We start from the raw sequence: 18,148 nt of genomic DNA, 5'->3' as shown, positions 1-18,148 counted from the left end.
GGGATTCTGGGAGGGAGGAGAATTCCGAGGAGGAGGAAATATCCCCGAACGACCTTCGCCTGCCCGGGTCTGCACCCCTCCGGAGCCAGGGTCCCCGCCCACCCACCCGGCGGGCTCCGCCCCCGCGCCGCGCCGGCGCCCAGGGGTCAGGTGACCGCTGCCGGCGCAGTCACGTGCTGGGGCGCGCCCGCCTGTTGTGGCCATGGCGGCCGCGGGCTCCAGTGTGGCCAGGCGAGTGGAGGAGCTGGGGGACCTCGCTCAGGCCCACATCCAGCAGCTCAGTGAGGCCGCCGGCGAGGACGGTGAGGGGCGGAGGAGGGGAGGCGGGCGGGCGGACGGACGGCGCAGAGCTGGCCGCAGCCGTGGGAGCGGGGGCTGCGGCCTGCGGGCGGCGTGCGCCCGGTGCGCGGTCAGTGTCCACCCGCAGAACTCACCTCGCCGGAAGCTAAGCTACGGCGTTTGCGTCGGGGCTGCGGTTTTATCCCCCGAGAGAAGCGCGGGCATCTCGGTCGGACCAGTGCTGCTGGCCTTGCATTGGCCCGGGGGCCCTGGGGACCTGGGCAGGAGCCGAGAGCAGTGCCCACGGAAGTTGACCGGTTCAGGCTGGTGACAGCACCCAGGTCCTGGCTGTGCGCGCAGGAAAGAGCTAGGCCGGTGTAACAGCAACACTTTTATTGCTTCGTTTTCAATTTCTGTCCTATTTGGGATTCTAAGCTCAACTGTAAACAATCTTCTACGGAGGGGCATTGCATTGGTATAGTTTACACGATTCTTTCACCCACGTCACCTCGGTTCTCACAAGGGCCCTGTCAGGATTAGAACACTTTTAAGCAACAGCGGATTCCTTAAGAAAAAAAAAAAAAAGTAGAGAATTGCCTCGACTTCTGATTTTTAAGTCTAGCTCTCATTCATGACTTCCCAGCTGCCTGTAGATTTTATGTATTGCTTTTTGAGTCTTGAGCCTTTATTACAATACAGATCGGCTTTTAAATTCTTGTGGACTCACTGCCATCGCACTCAGGAAATAGTGGGACATTGACCCCAGTGATTGAATAAATACGGTAGTTGGTAAATTTGTTGAATAGGGTCTATGATGAGATAGCTCTAGTTCTAGTGAAGATTATTTGCGGAATTATTTTTTTTCTTTGCGGTGTGTTCTTCACAATCCATAGAATACCCAGAAGCCAACTTCTTAGAATTTCGGTGTGGTCAGTCAGTCCCAGGATGCACATGAATAGTTAGTTGATGGACAGTAGTGGCTATTACCTGCAACTATATCTAAGTTACTTCTAAATAAGCTATTTATGAAGTTTTCAGTCTAGCTTTCCAGAGTAAATTTCCATGATAAATTAGTTTAATTAGGATTAGGCATTATGTTATATTTGCTTTACATAAACTATTATTGCTATCATGCTCTTCTCCAATGCCAAACGTAATTTTATTTAATCATTTAAGATCCATAACTTTTTTGTTTAAATAACAGTCTGAAATTATGTGAAGTAATCAACATGTTTTTATCTCTTACAGATCACTTTTTAATTCGGGCCTCTGCAGCTCTAGAAAAATTGAAACTCTTGTGTGGAGAAGAAAAAAAATGTTCAAATCCATCAAATCTACTAGAACTTTACACACAGGTACTAAGACAGATGTGGTTTCTGACATGTTATGGGACAAATTGCTTAATTAGAGGATCGATTGCAATGTATAGGTGTAATAAAATCATTATTTCAAGTGTTTGATTTTGTTCAAAAGCTATATGTACAAAGAATACAGACTTGAAACTTTGAGGCAATATGCAATGAAGTAAAGATTTAGTAGATGTGTATTGATAAGAAAAGTAAGGAATAAAATCTTGCAGATAACAGAATTGCTTCCCTTTATAGGTAAGTAAGCAAAACAGGACCATGTCCAATTTCGAAGGTTTTAAAGGTTATTCAGAAGAAATGGAGGATTCTAAAGAGCCCCAGTTATTTTTTTTTCCCCGGAAATTCTCCTTTCCTTAGGATTCTGAACATGACTCCCCCCGTTATTATCATGCAAGTCTGTAAGATTGTTCTCTTGCCCCTTTTCCCTTTTTTTCTTTTTCTTTGCTTTCAAATTCAGGCCTCTGTATGGACAAGATCTGTTTTCTCAAACTGCTGAGGCAAGTTGACATTAAGCATTATTTCATGACTAGAGGCCTGATGCATGAAATTCGTATAAGAGTAGGCCTTCCTTCCCCGGGCTGCCGGCACCGGCTTCCCTCTGGCACCAGGGACCCAGGCTTCCCTCGCAGCCTCGGCTTTGTCTGGAAGGTCATCCGGAAGATGTCCGGTCTAATTAGCATATTACCCTTTTATTAGTTTAGATAGTAACTAACATTCTTACAACATCTTATAGTTAATAGAATGTTTCATACGTCCTTACTTGATCCTCAGGGATAACACAGATGAGTGCTTTTAGAAAGTAGAGTAATTGGTGGCTACAAAAATAGTGACAGAGAAGTAAGTATAGCATAGGAAATATAGTCAATAATATTGTGATGACTATGTATGGTGCCAGTTGGGGTACAGGAAATATGTAAAGTTTATGATTAACAACTAAGCTGTACACCCCAAACCCGTGGTCGGCAAACTGTGGCTCGCGAGCCACATGCGGCTCTTTGGCCCCTTGAGTGTGGCTTTTCCACAAAACACCACGGCCTGGGCGAGTCTGTTTTGAAGAAGTGGTGTTAGAAGAAGTTTAAGTTTAAAAAAGTTGGCTCTCAAAAGAAATTTCAATCGTTGTACTGTTGATATTTGGCTCTGTTGACTAGTGAGTTTGCCGACCACTGCCCCAAACCAATACATAACGAAAAGAAAAGAAACAGAAAGCAGAGTAAACTTGGTTAACCTTCCAAGTGCACATTTACAGCATTTAGATGCCTGGCACTGTGCTTTCTGTTTGGAGGAACATAAGATGGCTTCTGCCTTCCAACGTCACGGTCAAATGAGCCTGTGACAGCTCCTCACAAACCCCAAAGAGCTGTTGTAATTTGGCAGAACTTGCCCTGGCTTCCTTTCCTTTCAGAAGGCTCCCAGCTTGTGTCATTTCTTTCACACTAGAGAGTTCTAAACATCTTAATTTATTTCTAAGAATAAAGCAAAAGACCTAGAGATGTAGATTTATAGTCCCCAGGCTCCCAGAGATCCTCTGAATCAACAGGTCACTTTTCTTAGGATGGTCTCCTTCCTGGCTTAACCTCTACACAGCATTTATCACTTAAGTAATGCTGTGTGTCAAGTAATGTTCTAAGTGCTTTACATATGTTAATTCATTTTATCTTCAAAGCAAAGAACTTTGAAAGTCATTTAGAAGAAACATAAAATTGACTTGTCCTTTGGTTAGTGAGGTGATTAGTGGTAGAACTGATACTAGAACACAGTTTTGTTCATCTTAGTCCAATAGGTTAAAAGCGGGGGCGGGGGGGGGGGGGGCGGTTGGGTAGTTTTAAGGTACTTGGACAGAGCGTCCTGTATTTAAGAATGCTGGGTCTTAAGTGTTTGAATTGCATAATGTTGGTGATATGCTACCTTTGTTGGGTGGCAGGATACATATCCCCCAAATGTTGAATCTGCATTTGGGAAAACAAATCCTTTGAAGATTCAGTTTACAAAACTAGAGGTAGTGATCTTAACTTGATACAACAGCCATTTAGAAAATGTCCAGAGTATATATGTATAAATAGCAAAGAATATATAATTATACTTTTCATAATATTGTATACGATTTACTTACCTGAATTAAAATATAAAACTCCCTTTGATTTTTTGAGGGAAGGAAGGTCAGCATTAATTTAGTATTTTAGTAAAATAGCTATGAAGTTTTCCATAAAGTTCATCTTGGATTATGTTTCCAGCTAGACATTTTGCCTACTTTTCAAATTTAAACATTTATTGATTGATTTTAGAGAGAGGGAGGAAAGGAGAGAGAAGAAAGAGAGAGGGAGGAAAAGAAAGAGAGAAGAAATAGAGAGGGACATGGATTTGCTGTTCCACTTATTTATGCATTCATTTATTCATTGGTTGATTCTTGTATGTGCCCTGACCAGGGATGGAACCCACAACCTTGGCTTATAGGGACTATGTTCTAACCAACTGAGCTATCTGGCCAGGCCTCAAATTTAAATAGTGCTCTAGAAAATTTAAATGTCTAATAAAACATCTGTACATATGTAAAGTTAAACTGTAAGAGTTATTCAGGTTGAAATCATTTACAGCTGTTGTTTTCTCTTGTACATCATCAGGCTATTTTGGACATGACATATTTTGAGGAGAACAAGCTAGTAGATGAAGATTTCCCTGAAGACTCGTCACAGAAAGTAAAAGAGTTGATCACTTTTCTTTCAGAACCAGAAATTTTAGTTAAAGAAAATAATATGTACCCCAATGTAAGTTTTACACTCATGAATGATGGTGAAGCTGCTAATTCTTGCTATATGGACTGCTGTTTAGAGTCTATTTTTTCTTCTTGAATATGTCTGTGTCTGTTTTAAATTAAGATTGAAGGAGGGATTAGGAGAGTTTAACTCTTCAGACCAATGTCACACCTAAAGTACTATGTTTTACTAAATATGTTTCAGAATATTTTCCTGATGTAATTGTATTATAATTACAGTGCCTGATCATTTTCTAAGCAAAGATATTTGCTATTTATGCTCCCTCTACTTTTGCAGATAATGCTTTTTCTTGAGGGTCCCGTAATTTAATGACCACATCCCTTGTCCTTTTACAGTCTTGTTCCTTCCCCAACCTCTCCCCTCCTCCCATCCTGGATACAGGCACCCAAGGATACTGCTTTAATCCCCTGACAGTCTCTATTCTTGCTTTACAGCCGGTTGTGTGCTTGTTATGGCATCTCTATTTAGATGATTCCAAGATTTTTATCTCCAGCCATGGCTACTTTTTCAAGGAAATAATTTCTTATCTTTAACTGCTTGCTGCTTATCTCCCCTTAGATATCTTTTGTGCTGTATGTGTTCATGAGGGGATGCTAATTGTAGAAACAAATACTCCCAAATTTTTAATAACACAACACAGTAAAAGTTGGATTGAAATTGCTTTTGTGTATATCTTTCTATTATTTTATTCTAGCAATGGTAGAAATAGGTAAGGTCTTGTTTCAAGTAACATGTAGTTCTAAAAGCTATCTTTTAAATCGGATTATTGAATATTTATATTTTATATACATTAGAATTTGCTACTAAAATATTTAAACCATATTTTCTAAAAATATTTATAAGTGGAGTAGTTATTTTAATTTTCATGTAGCAATAGATGTCTGTATTTCTAATTGATTTAAAGTAAGGCATTCCTGTGTAAATAGCTAAACGAAGAGCAAATGTTGTGAAATGAGTGTTTTTGATTTCTCAGTATTTTGAAATTTAACTTTGATTTTTGCAGACATCAAATTTCTCTTCTTAGCTATGTCTCTGTTGTGTTTCAGCACTGCGATTTACTTGGGGACGAACTCTTGGAATGTCTCTCTTGGCGACGAGGAGCCCTACTTTATATGTATTGTCATTCTCTGACCAAAAGGAGAGAGTGGCTCACGAGAAAATCTGGTTTGCTTAAAGAGGTAAAAAGGCATTCCTCACTCTGTTTTGATTGTTGACATTTATAGGGTCCTAAAAGCTGTCTTTGCTATGGTGTAAAGACTATTGGAACCGAGGGGTCTTCATTCCACGTCTTTTGCTTACTAGCTGTGTAATTATAAACAAATTGGACTCACTGTGGAGATTAAATAAGATAACACGTAAAAGCTCTTTGCTTACTGGAAAGTTCTATAAGTTCATGATTTTTTGTTGTTTTTTTAAAAATATAAGGTAGTTAACATATATTAATTTTTAAGCATAGTTTTTGGCCTGAAGAAAACAAACATGGTTATGAGCCTCTCTGTCAGCAGATCGCTCCCGAAGAACCCACGTGACCCTGCTGCTAGAAAACTGGCTCTGATTTGGTTTGACCAAATCAATAAATCTGACCAAACCAATAAATCTCTGACCAAACCAATAAATCTCAAGACGGTCTTAGTATCGTGTCACTAGGGAGTCTAACTGGGGTTGATTGTTCATATGGTTCATGGGGGCCTGGAAATGAGAGGTCACCCTTTTAGGTGTAAAAGTTAGAGCATACCATTTCTAAATTATAGCAAGTACATACATATTTTTAAGAAGTTGTTGAATATATCATTTTTTAAAAATATATTTATTTTTATTGATTTCAAAGAGGAAGGGAGAGAGAGAGAGAGAGATAGAAACATCAATGATGAGAGAGAATCCATTGGCTGCCTCCTGCACGCTCCCTACTGGGGATTGAGCCTGCAACCTGGGCCTGTGCCCATGACTGGAATCGAACCTTAGACCCTTCAGTCTGCAGGCCAGTGCTCTATCCACTGAGCCAAACTAGCTAGGTCTGTTGAACACATCTTTATCCTTTTCTTCCTCTGAGAACATTTTTGACAAGTATGTTACTGAATCATGTGTTCTTGGTTAATGATTTTTTTTCTTCCATACTCATCACTGAAGCATTTGGAGGATGACACTTTAGAATATATATTATAAAAGTTTTGAGGTAATGGATCCTTAGACTATTGAAATGTAATAGCAATAAGACCTATTATTAGCCCATTTTTCTTGAGTAAAGAATAGGAAAAAATTAACATTTGAAGTTTCTATAGCTTTGCATATAATACTTGCAATTCTTTGGCTTTGACTTTCATTTAGTACCTTGTTGATGGAATCAGTTACTTGCTACAGATGCTAAATTATCGGTGTCCTACCCAATTAGATGAAGGAGTTTCTTTCCAAGACCTAGACACAGCTAAGTTACTGAGTGAAGGTAATGTGATCTCTTTTTGAAGTTTTTGTTTTTAAAGTTTTTTAAAAATTTAAGAAGTTTATCATATTTTACTCTGATTTAAGTAAATTTCAAGTTACATCATAGACAAAAATAATAAAATGGCTTCTAAAAATTCAGAGATCTTCTCATGTAATATAGAAAAATATTGCTAACCTCTCTGTTTTGTCATTTTGGGAGCGTTATATATCATGTTACATTTTACATCCCACCATAGCCCTGATCAGCAACTAGGTTTCACTGCTTGTAACAGAAATTGGAAGTAACCTTGAAATGTTACTTCATGTAAAAAAGACCCAGAGCTGGTTATGTTGGCTTCCAGGTGTCATCAGGTTCCTGTGTTTTTCCTTCATCATCTTGAGAATCAGAGTTCTTCAGCTTCAGAGGGAGGCCCTGTATATAGAATACAGTGTGAGCAGTACTTCCCAGTGCTGTGCAGCATGCATCCCTGTGAGGATACTGCTGGCGTTCTGTGTGTCCCAGCATGCTCCTGGAGCGCCTCCATCTCACCTCTGTTTCAGTATACAGGGATGGCAAAAGATGTTTCTTTCACCCAAGTCCACTCCTTTGGAGCATCACTTACCTGCATTTCACTGGCCAGAGTTGAATCACATGGATTCATGTAACTACAAGGGAACCTGGAAAGTATAGTCCTTTTCTGGTCCATTGCCATCCCAAATAAAATTAAGTCTCTTTACTAAGAAAGAAGGGGAGAATGAATGAATATTGGGTGGCAACTGTTAGTTTCTGCTACGAACATCTATGCACTGAAAAATGTTAAGAATTGGATATAGAGGATCATCTGGGTTTTAGACTGAGGTACAGGAGGAAGAACCACTTATTTTTACCATCTCTTTTTACAAATGGAGGAACTGAAACCCTGATAAACCAGGTATACCTGTTCATAGTCATGTAGCTGGCAAGTGATGCACAAGTCATGTGGCTGGCAAGTGTAAACTTCCTTTTATACTTGATCTGAAATTTTGATGGGGAAAAATCAAATATGGGGAAAAGAAAACTTCTTAGAGAATATTCTGTATTTTCATTTTATAGGAATATTTTAATTCTCCTTTGTTAGTTTCTGTAGGCTTTTTCTATTTAAAAAATTGCATAGAAAAAACATGATATAAGTGTCATTAATATACGACTGGCTGGTGGTATCCAAAAACTTTTAATTTTAGTTAATTTAGGCATATAGCCTGTCCTAAAGAAGCTTTATTGTGAATACAAAGTGTTCCTTCAGTAGACATTTTGACAGACATGGGGTGTTTTGATTACTTATGGGAAGTACTTATTCCAGATAACTAGTGAACAGATTAGCTGCATTCAAATGGCTTTCTAAAAATTTTATGATCCATTCGCATGGATTAATTGGAAAGAAAAAGTAGGGTTGGGCACTAAAGCCTATTTAGAACCAAAGAAAGTGGCACAAGCCATCTATTTCCCTACTTCCATTTGTAGCCACAAGGTAAAGATACTCTCATGGCCTGAAACTTTTTCTTCAAAACGCATGTGATACTGGTGTCTGCTCTTATTTTTTAAAATTTAATTTATAGGGGACACTGGTTAAAAAGATTATATGGGTTTCAGGTGCACAGTTCTACAACACATCATCTGTAACCCTGTGTTGTGTGTTCACCACCTCAAGTCAAGTACTGGTGTCTTCTCTTAGATCATCATTTGCTCTTGCCTCTAGCTTCTATTTCATCTAGAACAGGAATCAAAAGAGACAGAGAAGTCACTTTTATTCCAGAAACAAAACTATATTATGGCCATATTGGATTTGTCACAGTGCTTGGTTCTCTCATGCTGTTGGCTTCTTGTTCTCTTCCAAAGCTGTTTGCTCCTCTGTAATTCCTCTCTCAAGATAACTAGAAACCGCAAGCCTACTTTTCATAGGCTAAATTACTCCTGAGACCCTGTCAGAGACATTTAATTATTTTTTCATTTTTTTGTTAGCCAATATAAAACATAATTCTGAAAAATCCTCAATACCCATTAGGGAGAAAAGTTCTATATGAGTCATAAGAATATTTTTATGGACAGATCTTAATGATAATTTACCTAATTTTAGATAAAACAGTTTATACTTAGTAAGATTTTTTTTCTTTTTCCAAAGTAAGATAATCATACAGTGCTTTGAACATTACCTATATGTCATTAAGTTTTCAGCTTTTAAAAATGACCAAGTGATGTATTCAGTAAACCTCATTACCCCATCTCTGAGCCTCATTCCTCTGCATGTCCTTATAAAAATAGCCTTGTCAGAATAACCCTGGAGTTAAGTAGATTAAATCGAATACTGTTGAGCTTTGCACACCCTTGGTTTATGCTTTTATGCTACTGAGGACCACCCCTTCCGGCCACCCTTTGGCCCATTGCTTAACCAAGAAACTGGACTTCAGATCCTCTGAACTGGCATTGCTGATTGCCAGGGCAGCTTGCTAAAAGTACAAACTTCTGTGTGCCACCCGCAGGTTCTGATTCAGTATATGGGGTCCAGGAGTCTTGAGTAAGCTCACATAATTATGATGCAGTCAGATTGAGACCTCACTGCTCCTAGGGGTGCCAATCTGTCACCTTTTTAATGTGACAGTCTCCTTTCTGCCCTCACTCACTTATTCTCCCTCTCCCGCTCTGTATTCCCCACTATCACGTATGTTCTAGACTGTGCAGGCAAGTGAAGTAGTTTATCTAAAAACAATAGATTACAGTTACAAAGTAATAGATTCCTTGGGGCAGTAGAGGGGTAGAAAGTGCCTAATTTTTACATTGTTCATCATTGTAATGCAGTAGTTTAGCATAGTCCATGGCATCAGCATCACCCTAGGTCCTAGGGCAGTGATGGCGAACCTATGACACGCGTGTCAGCACTGACACGCGTAGCCATTTCTGATGACATGCGGCCGCATGCCGAGGATGAAACATTTGCTGCACCTGAGGATGAAACATTTGCGAAATAATGTTTTTTCCTCAAAGTGACACACTACCCGAGTTATGCTCAGTTTTTTGGCGAAGTTTGACACACCAAGCTCAAAAGGTTGCCCATCACTGTCCTAGGGCTTTGTTAAAAATGCAAATTCATAGACCCCACTCCATACCTGAATCTGACACTCTGGAGGTGGGGGCCCAGCAGTCAGCATTTTAGCACATCTCTCTGTAATTCTAAAGCAGGCTAAAGTTTCAGGAACTCTTTGTCTTACAGCCATTCATTCGGTCCCTAGTAAAATCTTCCTGCAGGATATCTGTGTCCCTTGTTCAGCAGTCACTCCTTGTTAATATAAAGAATGAGGTTCACTTGGAGTTGGGCACAAATGGGATCCCAGTTCTCACCCTACTCAAGTGGCTTCATTTCTGGGATATACTTCAGCTCCTCCTCCCCAGGCTGCAGCCTGCTTTACGTTCAACCTTCCCTCCATTTCGGTTTCTACCTCCTTTCTTTCCTCCACCAATTTTTTTATGCCTTTTTTATACCACTGAGGACCACCCCATTAATTTTAGGAATAATTAAGCAAAGTGTAGGATCACAGAAATAAAAAGGCTATGCATTCAGTGAAATGCTGAATCTAATACAAAATGTAATTCTGGGTAACATCTAATGCTGCCCTAACCGGGTTGGATAGAGCGTCGGCCTGCGGACTGAAGGGTCCCAGGTTCAATTCCGGTCAAGGGCATGTACCTTAGTTGCGGGCACATCCCCAGTAGGGGGTGTTGCAGGAGGCAGCTGATCGATGTTTCCCTCTCATCGATGTTTCTAACTCTCTATCCCTCTCCCTTCCTCTCTGTACAAAAATCAATAAAATATATTTCAAAACAAAACAAAAAACATCTAATGCTGCTTCAGCTTTTTCTCTGAGGTTTATGGTATTTTAACTATGAAGGAATAAAGTAAAAAGAAATGATTATATGTAATATGTATTGTACTTATTAAGTGAATATTGTTTTATACACAGAAAGTATAATAACATAGTGTTGTCATATTTTCATGAATGCAAGCCTCAGATTCTGCTCTTAAATGATCATTTCTTTTATTGATATATAACAGTTTAATGAGTCAGCTCTTCAGCTAAACGGTTCCTTCTCTTGCTACTGTTTATAAGCAGGATTTGAAGGGAAGTGAAGGGGATAGCTGTAGGGACAAATTCTCAGACTATGAAAAGCTTACAATGGAGTCAAGATGATAGAAAATGTAACAGTTTGGAAAGTTGAATTTTTCTTCTATTTTTGTGTCTTTAGTACCATCATAATCCTTTCTGATGAGTCATATTAGGTGAGCAACTGAGATTATGATGCTCATTTATTTGAGGTAGATTTTTCTGATCATACAAGTACCTGTACATTAGAATAAAAAATTATTTTTAGTGCCTTTAAGAAGTTAACTAGTCATATAGTTTATACCGTAGTCAGTTATTTATTCATTTTTTTATTCCAAGTCTATTCCTCTTTCTACCAAATTAATATACTTTGTGTGCCACAAATATTTAATTATATAATTGCCTTATTTCATAATAAGATTGCTTTAACTTTTGATGAAAATCCTGCATGTATTCCCTTTTCCTGGGGACATAAAGCATCTTAGATATAATTTAACATCTTTGATAATTTAGAATTAAATGGTCTCTCAGGCTCATGTTTCTTCAAAATACATTTATTTTATTTTTTTCTATATTTTTATTGATTTCAGAGAGGAAGGGAGAAGGAGAGAGAGAGAGATAGAAACATCAATGATGCGAGAGAATCACTAATTGGCTGTCTTCTGCATGTCCCCTACTGGGGATCGAACCTGCAACCCGGGCATGTGCCCTTGACCAGAATTGAACCTGGGACCCTTCAGTCTGCAGGCTGATGCTCTATCCACTGAGCCAAACCAGCTAGGGCTAAAATACATTTTTATTGATTTCAGAGAGGAAGGGAGAGGGATAGAAAGATAGAAACATTGATGAGAGAAAATCATTGATTAGCTGCCTCCTGCACGCCCCCCACTAGGGATGGAGCCCACAATCCAGACATGTACCCCAACCAGGAATCGAATCGTGACCTCCTGGTTCATAGGTTGACGCTCAACCACTGAGCCACGCTGGCTGGGCTCAGGGTCATGTTTATGCATGGTTACTTCTGTAGACTCTTGTAGAAATGTAGGAGTTGTAGTGTACTTGACTGGAACTGTAATATTGATTCTAGAGTACATCCTAAATTAAGTTGTTTTTATGGTGGCCTTCAGGTAGACTCTGAATACTCTGAAGTTGTGTGTAGAATTTTGGGCATATGTTCCAGGAGAGGTTCCATTGATTAGATTCTTAAAGAGGCCTTAAAGAGGATTCCAAGAAGGTTAAGAACACACTGACCTAAGTGATCTGTTTTTAAAAATTTTCTGACAGTACTCTTTTTTTTTTGTGGGGGGGTGAGGGATGGTTTCTCCTATTTATAGATAAAATAAAAATAGAGTGCCAATTAAATGAGGATCGCATTAGTGATATTTGGCTTTTCTAAATGAGAAGGAAAAATGATGACATAAAAGGAATTTATTAGAGTTTTATTAATCAGTTTCTTTTTTGAAGTTTTAAATTCTAATCTCTCAACCTGAATGACTTTCCTAGGAATATTCAGTGACATTCACTTGCTGGCTATGATGTACTGTGGAGAAATGTGTTACTGGGGATTGAAGCATTGTGCAGGTCAGCAGCCAGAAAACCAGGACGTGGACACTGGTGTTACTGGAGCAAGCTACACTACACACAGAGAGCCCTTGGATTTCCGAGAAGTAGGAGAAAAAATTTTGAAAAAGTATGTATCTGTGTGCGAAGGACCCCTGAAAGAACAAGAATGGAATACAACAAATGCAAAACAAATTTTAAACTTCTTTCAGCATCGCTCTAACTCGTAAGTTTAGTCCTTTTCAAACAAAAGCAGAAAGACCCATGAAATGGAAACATTCCAGAAAAGAAGATATATTGACACTAAGAATGTCACACTACATAAAGATGCCCAGCGTGGTTCCCTTCTTAAAATGCCATCACCATAGTTCATTATATATTCTTAACTCTGTGAAGGAACAATTCTCTCATTTCTAAAATGGCATATATGTTAACCTAACTCAGCCTGAACTACAGATATCCTGTAACTAATATTAAGGAAGAATCTAATTTCGCTGTGCAAAGCTTTTTTTTCTGTTACTTCAGATTATTATTATTATTATTGTTATTACTTTAGAGAGAGGAAGAGAGAGAGAGAGAGAGAAATGTCAGTATGAGAGAAAATCTACTGGTTGCCCCCATCTGGAGAGCAAGCCTGAACCTGGCTGGGTATGTGCCCTGACCGGGAATTGAACCCTCCACCTTTTGGTGTACAGGATGACGCGCCAACCAACTGAGCTTCAGATTATTTTTTTTATTGAGGTAAATTGTAACATAAAATTGACCATTTTAACTATTTTTAGGTATGTTTATCTTGAAATTTGCTGTGCTTCAAAAGTTGAAGTCAAGTCACCTCGTTGTTTTGTATTTATGCTACGCATATAGAAATTGGCAAAATTATGATGAATATTCAGATTCCTTTGCCAGAATAAGATAAAAAACGAAAGACTTCACAGAAGAACTGTTGTTTAATTATTTTACCATGTACTACAAATAGCATTTAACTGTTTTATCCCTCCTCTTATGCATTTTATAAAAAGTTAAGATGATTTTCTTATCTTGTTTAAAAGAATATGCATGGTTTATCAAATGAGTAATAAGGATAAAAACCAAGTTAGGTTACTGCTAGCTCACATGTCTTTGGGGCACATCTCTTCCTGTGTTGACATTTCTGTCTGTTTTTGTCTTTAATAGTAGGGTGAGTGAGAAAGGCCGGGGGCCTAACTGCTGTCTTGCTCAGTCCGTCTACCTCTGCACCAGGACTTCATCACATTCCCCACTTACTCCATGGCCACACCTGAATGTCACCGTCCTGAGTTTCTCTTTCTGAAATCTTAAGTTTTAGTAATTGATGATAATTCTCATCTGCCTAGCTTTTCCACCTCTTTGTTTATTGACTTTTTTCTCCTTTACTTTCTTCACAGCCTCCTCCTCTTGACTGCCACCTTTTCTCCTAAACTATCAGCCCCTTTCAGGTGTTCTGCCTTCCTTATCCAGCCTCCGCCTTGGGGGAACCGAATGACGTGCTCTAGTCTACAGTCCCTTCAAATCCGTGTTCCCCTTGGCCTTTAGCCTCATCTTTCTGTGAGCCCTCAACATTTAATCAATTCGGTCGTTCACCTTTTCTGGATGCTGAGTTCCATGCAAAGTTCATGCAGCCCTTCAAACTGGAACTCCTTTAAGTGTCTCAGCCTCAGCTTCAGTGTGAGCCTGTGTCTGTGACCAGTGTGGCCCCTCTCCCTGTCCCACTGAGGCTGATCCAAACCACCACGTTTCCTCTGTCCCCTCCCCTTACACATGGCTAGGTCCTGTCTTACAGAAAAAAAGACTGTGAAGAGGTCAGTTTCTATTTACCAGCTTTGCCTGACTCATTCCCACCCCGCTTTTTAGAGGAAAAGAGGAGCCTGCTCCCTCTTGAAGACCAATCTCCACCTGTCCTGTCTGCCATCTTCCCTGTTTCCCCTGCAGCTGCTCTCTGGGCCTACCCTTGCAGTGTTGATCTTCCCTAGAGCTCACCCTCTTTCTCTCCCCCTTCTCTCCCCTCTTCCTTCCATCTTTCTCCTTTTCTTCTTACTGATTCTCCACACTTCTTACGTGATGCCCTTCAGAGCTTGGCTCCTGTTGCTCCTGGAATCTCGCCGTCCCATGTGATCACAGGAATCCACTGCTTGACTGTTATTTTCCTTCTGATTGGTGAACTTTATATTTTAAACATTTATCTTTATACATAATACTTAACACATCTTAGGCCATTGGTAAAGTGTTATGAATTAATAAGAGGCATGATTCTAAGTGCCGAGCTCTGCACAAAGGGTGGCTGCTAGGATTCCACACTGCCATGCCCTCCACCTACACCAGTGTTGACAAGGCATATCGCTCCTCAGAGGAGTCAAGTGTTATGAGAGTTAGAGCCCGAGAAAACCAGAGAACTTTGTCTTCAAAAGCTGGGAGCTTCCATTTGCCTTCATGACCTTGTGAACCACGTGGGTCTCACTACTGGTGCAGTTATGAGGGTGCTCTAGGGTGCTTTTTACTGAGTCTACCCCACACACAATTGGAGGATAATTTTCCATCCCCCACACAAATGGAGGATGATTTGTATGCCATAACAGTTATAACACTTTTTACTCTAGTGTATTACAAAACAGTGGTCACGTTTTTGTATGTTAAAGCCTGCTAAGTAAATTGTTTCATTTAGAATGAAGTCACTTCAAGATACCAAATATTCCACATTAGGAAGGTACTGTAATTTACTCATCAACAACGTTTATGTGCCTTCTACATGCCATGTTTTGTATTGACACTGAGGAGATAGAGCTTCGTAAAACACCCTCTTTCAAAGTTTGTATTCCTGTGAAGGAAGTTGACACCTTTTAAGAAATAAATGGGTAGCATGTTGAGTGATGAGTGCTGTGAAGAGGAAAGCAGGGTCAGGGGCTAGTGTGACTCCGAGAGGAGTGCTATTTGTAGGGTGGTTGGGAAGGCACCACCAAGCACCTATCTACTTGAGCATTTGTGTCTTCAATTTCCACACCTTTGGTTAAATGCCTTGAACATTCAGTCCATTTATAAAGCTCTTCTTTCTGATGGAAGTTCTGATACTGCAATAAGAAGGGAGTCACTGCGTGTGACCTTGTCATTTTATTACATCTACTAGAGGCCCGTTGCACGAAGATACGTGCAACAGGCCTTCCTTCCCCTGGCTGCTGGCACCGGTTTCCCTCCGGGACCCGGGACCCAGGCCTTCGCTCCAGCCGCAGCAGAGAAGCCAAGCCTCTTCAGTCTTCAGTCTTCAGTCTATGCCTGCGTATACAAATTAACCCGCTATCTTTGTTGGGTTAATTTGCATACTCCTGATTGGCTGGTGGGCATCACAGAGGTATGGTCAATTGCATATTTCTCTTTTATTAGTGTAATTAGGCTGCTCTCCAGTGTGGGCTTGACCGATGGGTGAGCGATGACCTGAAGGCCTGGTGCATCTTTTACACTTAGGGTTTCTCCTTTGGGTTCTCTGATATTTACTAGAACTTAAACTCTGTTAATGGATTTTTCATAATCCTTGTATTTCTATAGTTCTTTTCCTATATGAATTTTCATATGTCAACTAGGCTTTGAGATTTAAAGGCCTGTCCACCCTTGCTGCACTTATAGGGTTTCTGGCCACTGTGAATTGTTTCATGCTGATTAAAGTGCAAATCATGAGTAAAGACTTTCCCTTATTCCTTTGCATACCGTAGAGTGAAGTGGGAGCCATGGCTAAAACCCGACAATAACATTCCTTCCTTTACAATCCACTGTGGTGTTCATTAAAGTGGGAGATGTGTCTGAAGCATTCTCAGATTAATTTTAATGGCATTTTAAAAACCCACAGCTGGTTGACATGTGAGTTTCCGTTTGCTTATCACTTCTCTCTCTACCTTTCAGGGTTCTTTTTTCTGGCTCACATAAGGATACCCCATCTGCCACAGAATCCAGGATTCTGTAGTTCTCTAGTATCACTCGTACTATTATTTTTTGAAGATCTAATTGGCTTTATTAATAGATTCATGAACTGGGGAGTATTCCATCTAGGAACTAGAAGGATGCTCCCTTTTTTTTGTATTATTTTTTAGCACAATATGAGATATATTATGAAAGTATTACATTAGAATAATTTTAATGTATCCACAATTAAAGTATGTGTTGTATATTCATGCTGATGTTCTTTGTTGTTATTGTTTGTTTCTTCTAGTTAAAACTTCCAAGTAAAATGTTTTAGAGCATATGAATTTTTAAGAAAAAATTAAACCATGTTCCCACATTTGTATCTTGTTCTTTGTTTTCTTCTATATCTGGGTGTTGTATGAAAATGAAACTTTTATCATCTCAGTTTACTATTGAGGTCTGAATATTATTTTTTCTGGTCCTAATAACGTTCAGACAGGAATATAAGTTTTGGTGCCAGAGGCCTGAGGTTGAATCCCAGCCCTGCCATTTCTTAGCTGTGTGACTACATAAATTAGTTAGCCTTTCTATGCCTTAATATCTTATTTAACACAGGAATAATAATAGAACCTCACAGGTTACTGAAGATTAATGCTCAGTGTCTAGCACATGGCAAAAGCTCAAAAGATAGTTATTACTATTACTGTTTTCCGTCATGTCTAGTTCTATGTATCGGCATACCTCTTCATTGTGCTGAAAACTATGGTACTCGTCAGCCCAAATAATTGAGTGACAAACACTCTGGCCAGGGAGCAGTCCCTCGTAGCCATATTCCCAGTTTGAATGATGCTAGCTGTTCCAAATGGGATGTTGTAAGCAATTACTGGTTGATAGGGAGTTGGAATCAGATTATGTAGAGCTCTATGTAACTATTACATCCATTCTTAATGGAACTTGAAAACTATTGGACTATTGCCCAGCTGGTGTGGCTCTGTGGTTGAGCATTGACTTAAGAACCAGGAGGTCATGGTTTGATTCCTGTTCAGGGCACATGCCCGGGTTGCGGGCTTGATCCCCAGTGTGGGGCATGCAGGAGGCAGCCAATCAATGTTGTTGATGTTTCTCCCGCTCCTTCCTCTAAAATCAATAAAAAGGAAAAAATTAATAAAATAGAACAATTGGGCTATTTTGGGGGGGAGGTGTACTTTTCTTACGCAATGGTATAAGAGAATGCCATCTTGCTCTTTTTTGAATAATCCTAAAGATTTTAAATTACATGTTAATGATAACATTAGATTGACACGTTCCTTTAAGAACTTTTGAGCAGAAAATTGGAACCGATTAAGTGATGTAATCTATTTGAAATAGACTGATACATAGTACTAAGTATTTGTGCCCTTACCATAGAGACCATACCCATTTCAGTATAATCGATTATCTTGTAATGTGAGCAATGGTAACTATAAAGCTCTGTTTAAAGTAAGGCTGCACAAAGGGAGTAAGATGGACACATTTTGAGAGAGAAGAAAACTAGTGGGATTTCAACCATACCATATCTGGTTTCTTATTGTAGCCGCATTTTGCTGCCCTTTAATGAGGTACGTTCAGCAATTTTTTTAAATGCACTTATGTTTCTATGTAGTGGACCTCGCCTCCTCATTTTGGCTTAAGGTCCTTGGTGATTGGGCTTCTGACCGCCTCTCTAATATCAATTCA

General features: G+C 39.6%; 1 protein-coding gene across 2 annotated transcripts; it reads left to right on the top strand.

The window, feature by feature from the left end:
- The first annotated feature begins 187 nt into the window (after nucleotides 1–187).
- RIMOC1 (RAB7A interacting MON1-CCZ1 complex subunit 1) lies at nucleotides 188–16,808 on the top strand. Of its 2 annotated transcripts, none has more exons than XM_054715295.1 (6): nucleotides 188–302; nucleotides 1,528–1,634; nucleotides 4,265–4,339; nucleotides 5,464–5,595; nucleotides 6,743–6,857; nucleotides 12,473–16,808. In XM_054715295.1, the coding sequence occupies exons 1-6, from the start codon at nucleotides 203–205 to the stop codon at nucleotides 12,757–12,759; spliced, it is 816 nt and encodes a 271-aa protein (XP_054571270.1). In that variant the 5' UTR covers nucleotides 188–202; the 3' UTR covers nucleotides 12,760–16,808. The 2 variants fall into 2 exon arrangements, with proteins under 2 accessions (XP_054571270.1, XP_008153841.1); XM_008155619.3 differs by having other exon boundaries at nucleotides 4,265–4,408.
- The last annotated feature ends 1,340 nt before the right edge of the window (nucleotides 16,809–18,148 follow it).

This window comes from Eptesicus fuscus, chromosome 4 (genome assembly GCF_027574615.1).
Source record: "Eptesicus fuscus isolate TK198812 chromosome 4, DD_ASM_mEF_20220401, whole genome shotgun sequence".
Classification (NCBI taxonomy): domain Eukaryota; kingdom Metazoa; phylum Chordata; class Mammalia; order Chiroptera; family Vespertilionidae; genus Eptesicus; species Eptesicus fuscus.
This window is presented reverse-complemented; position numbering and strand designations above follow the sequence as displayed.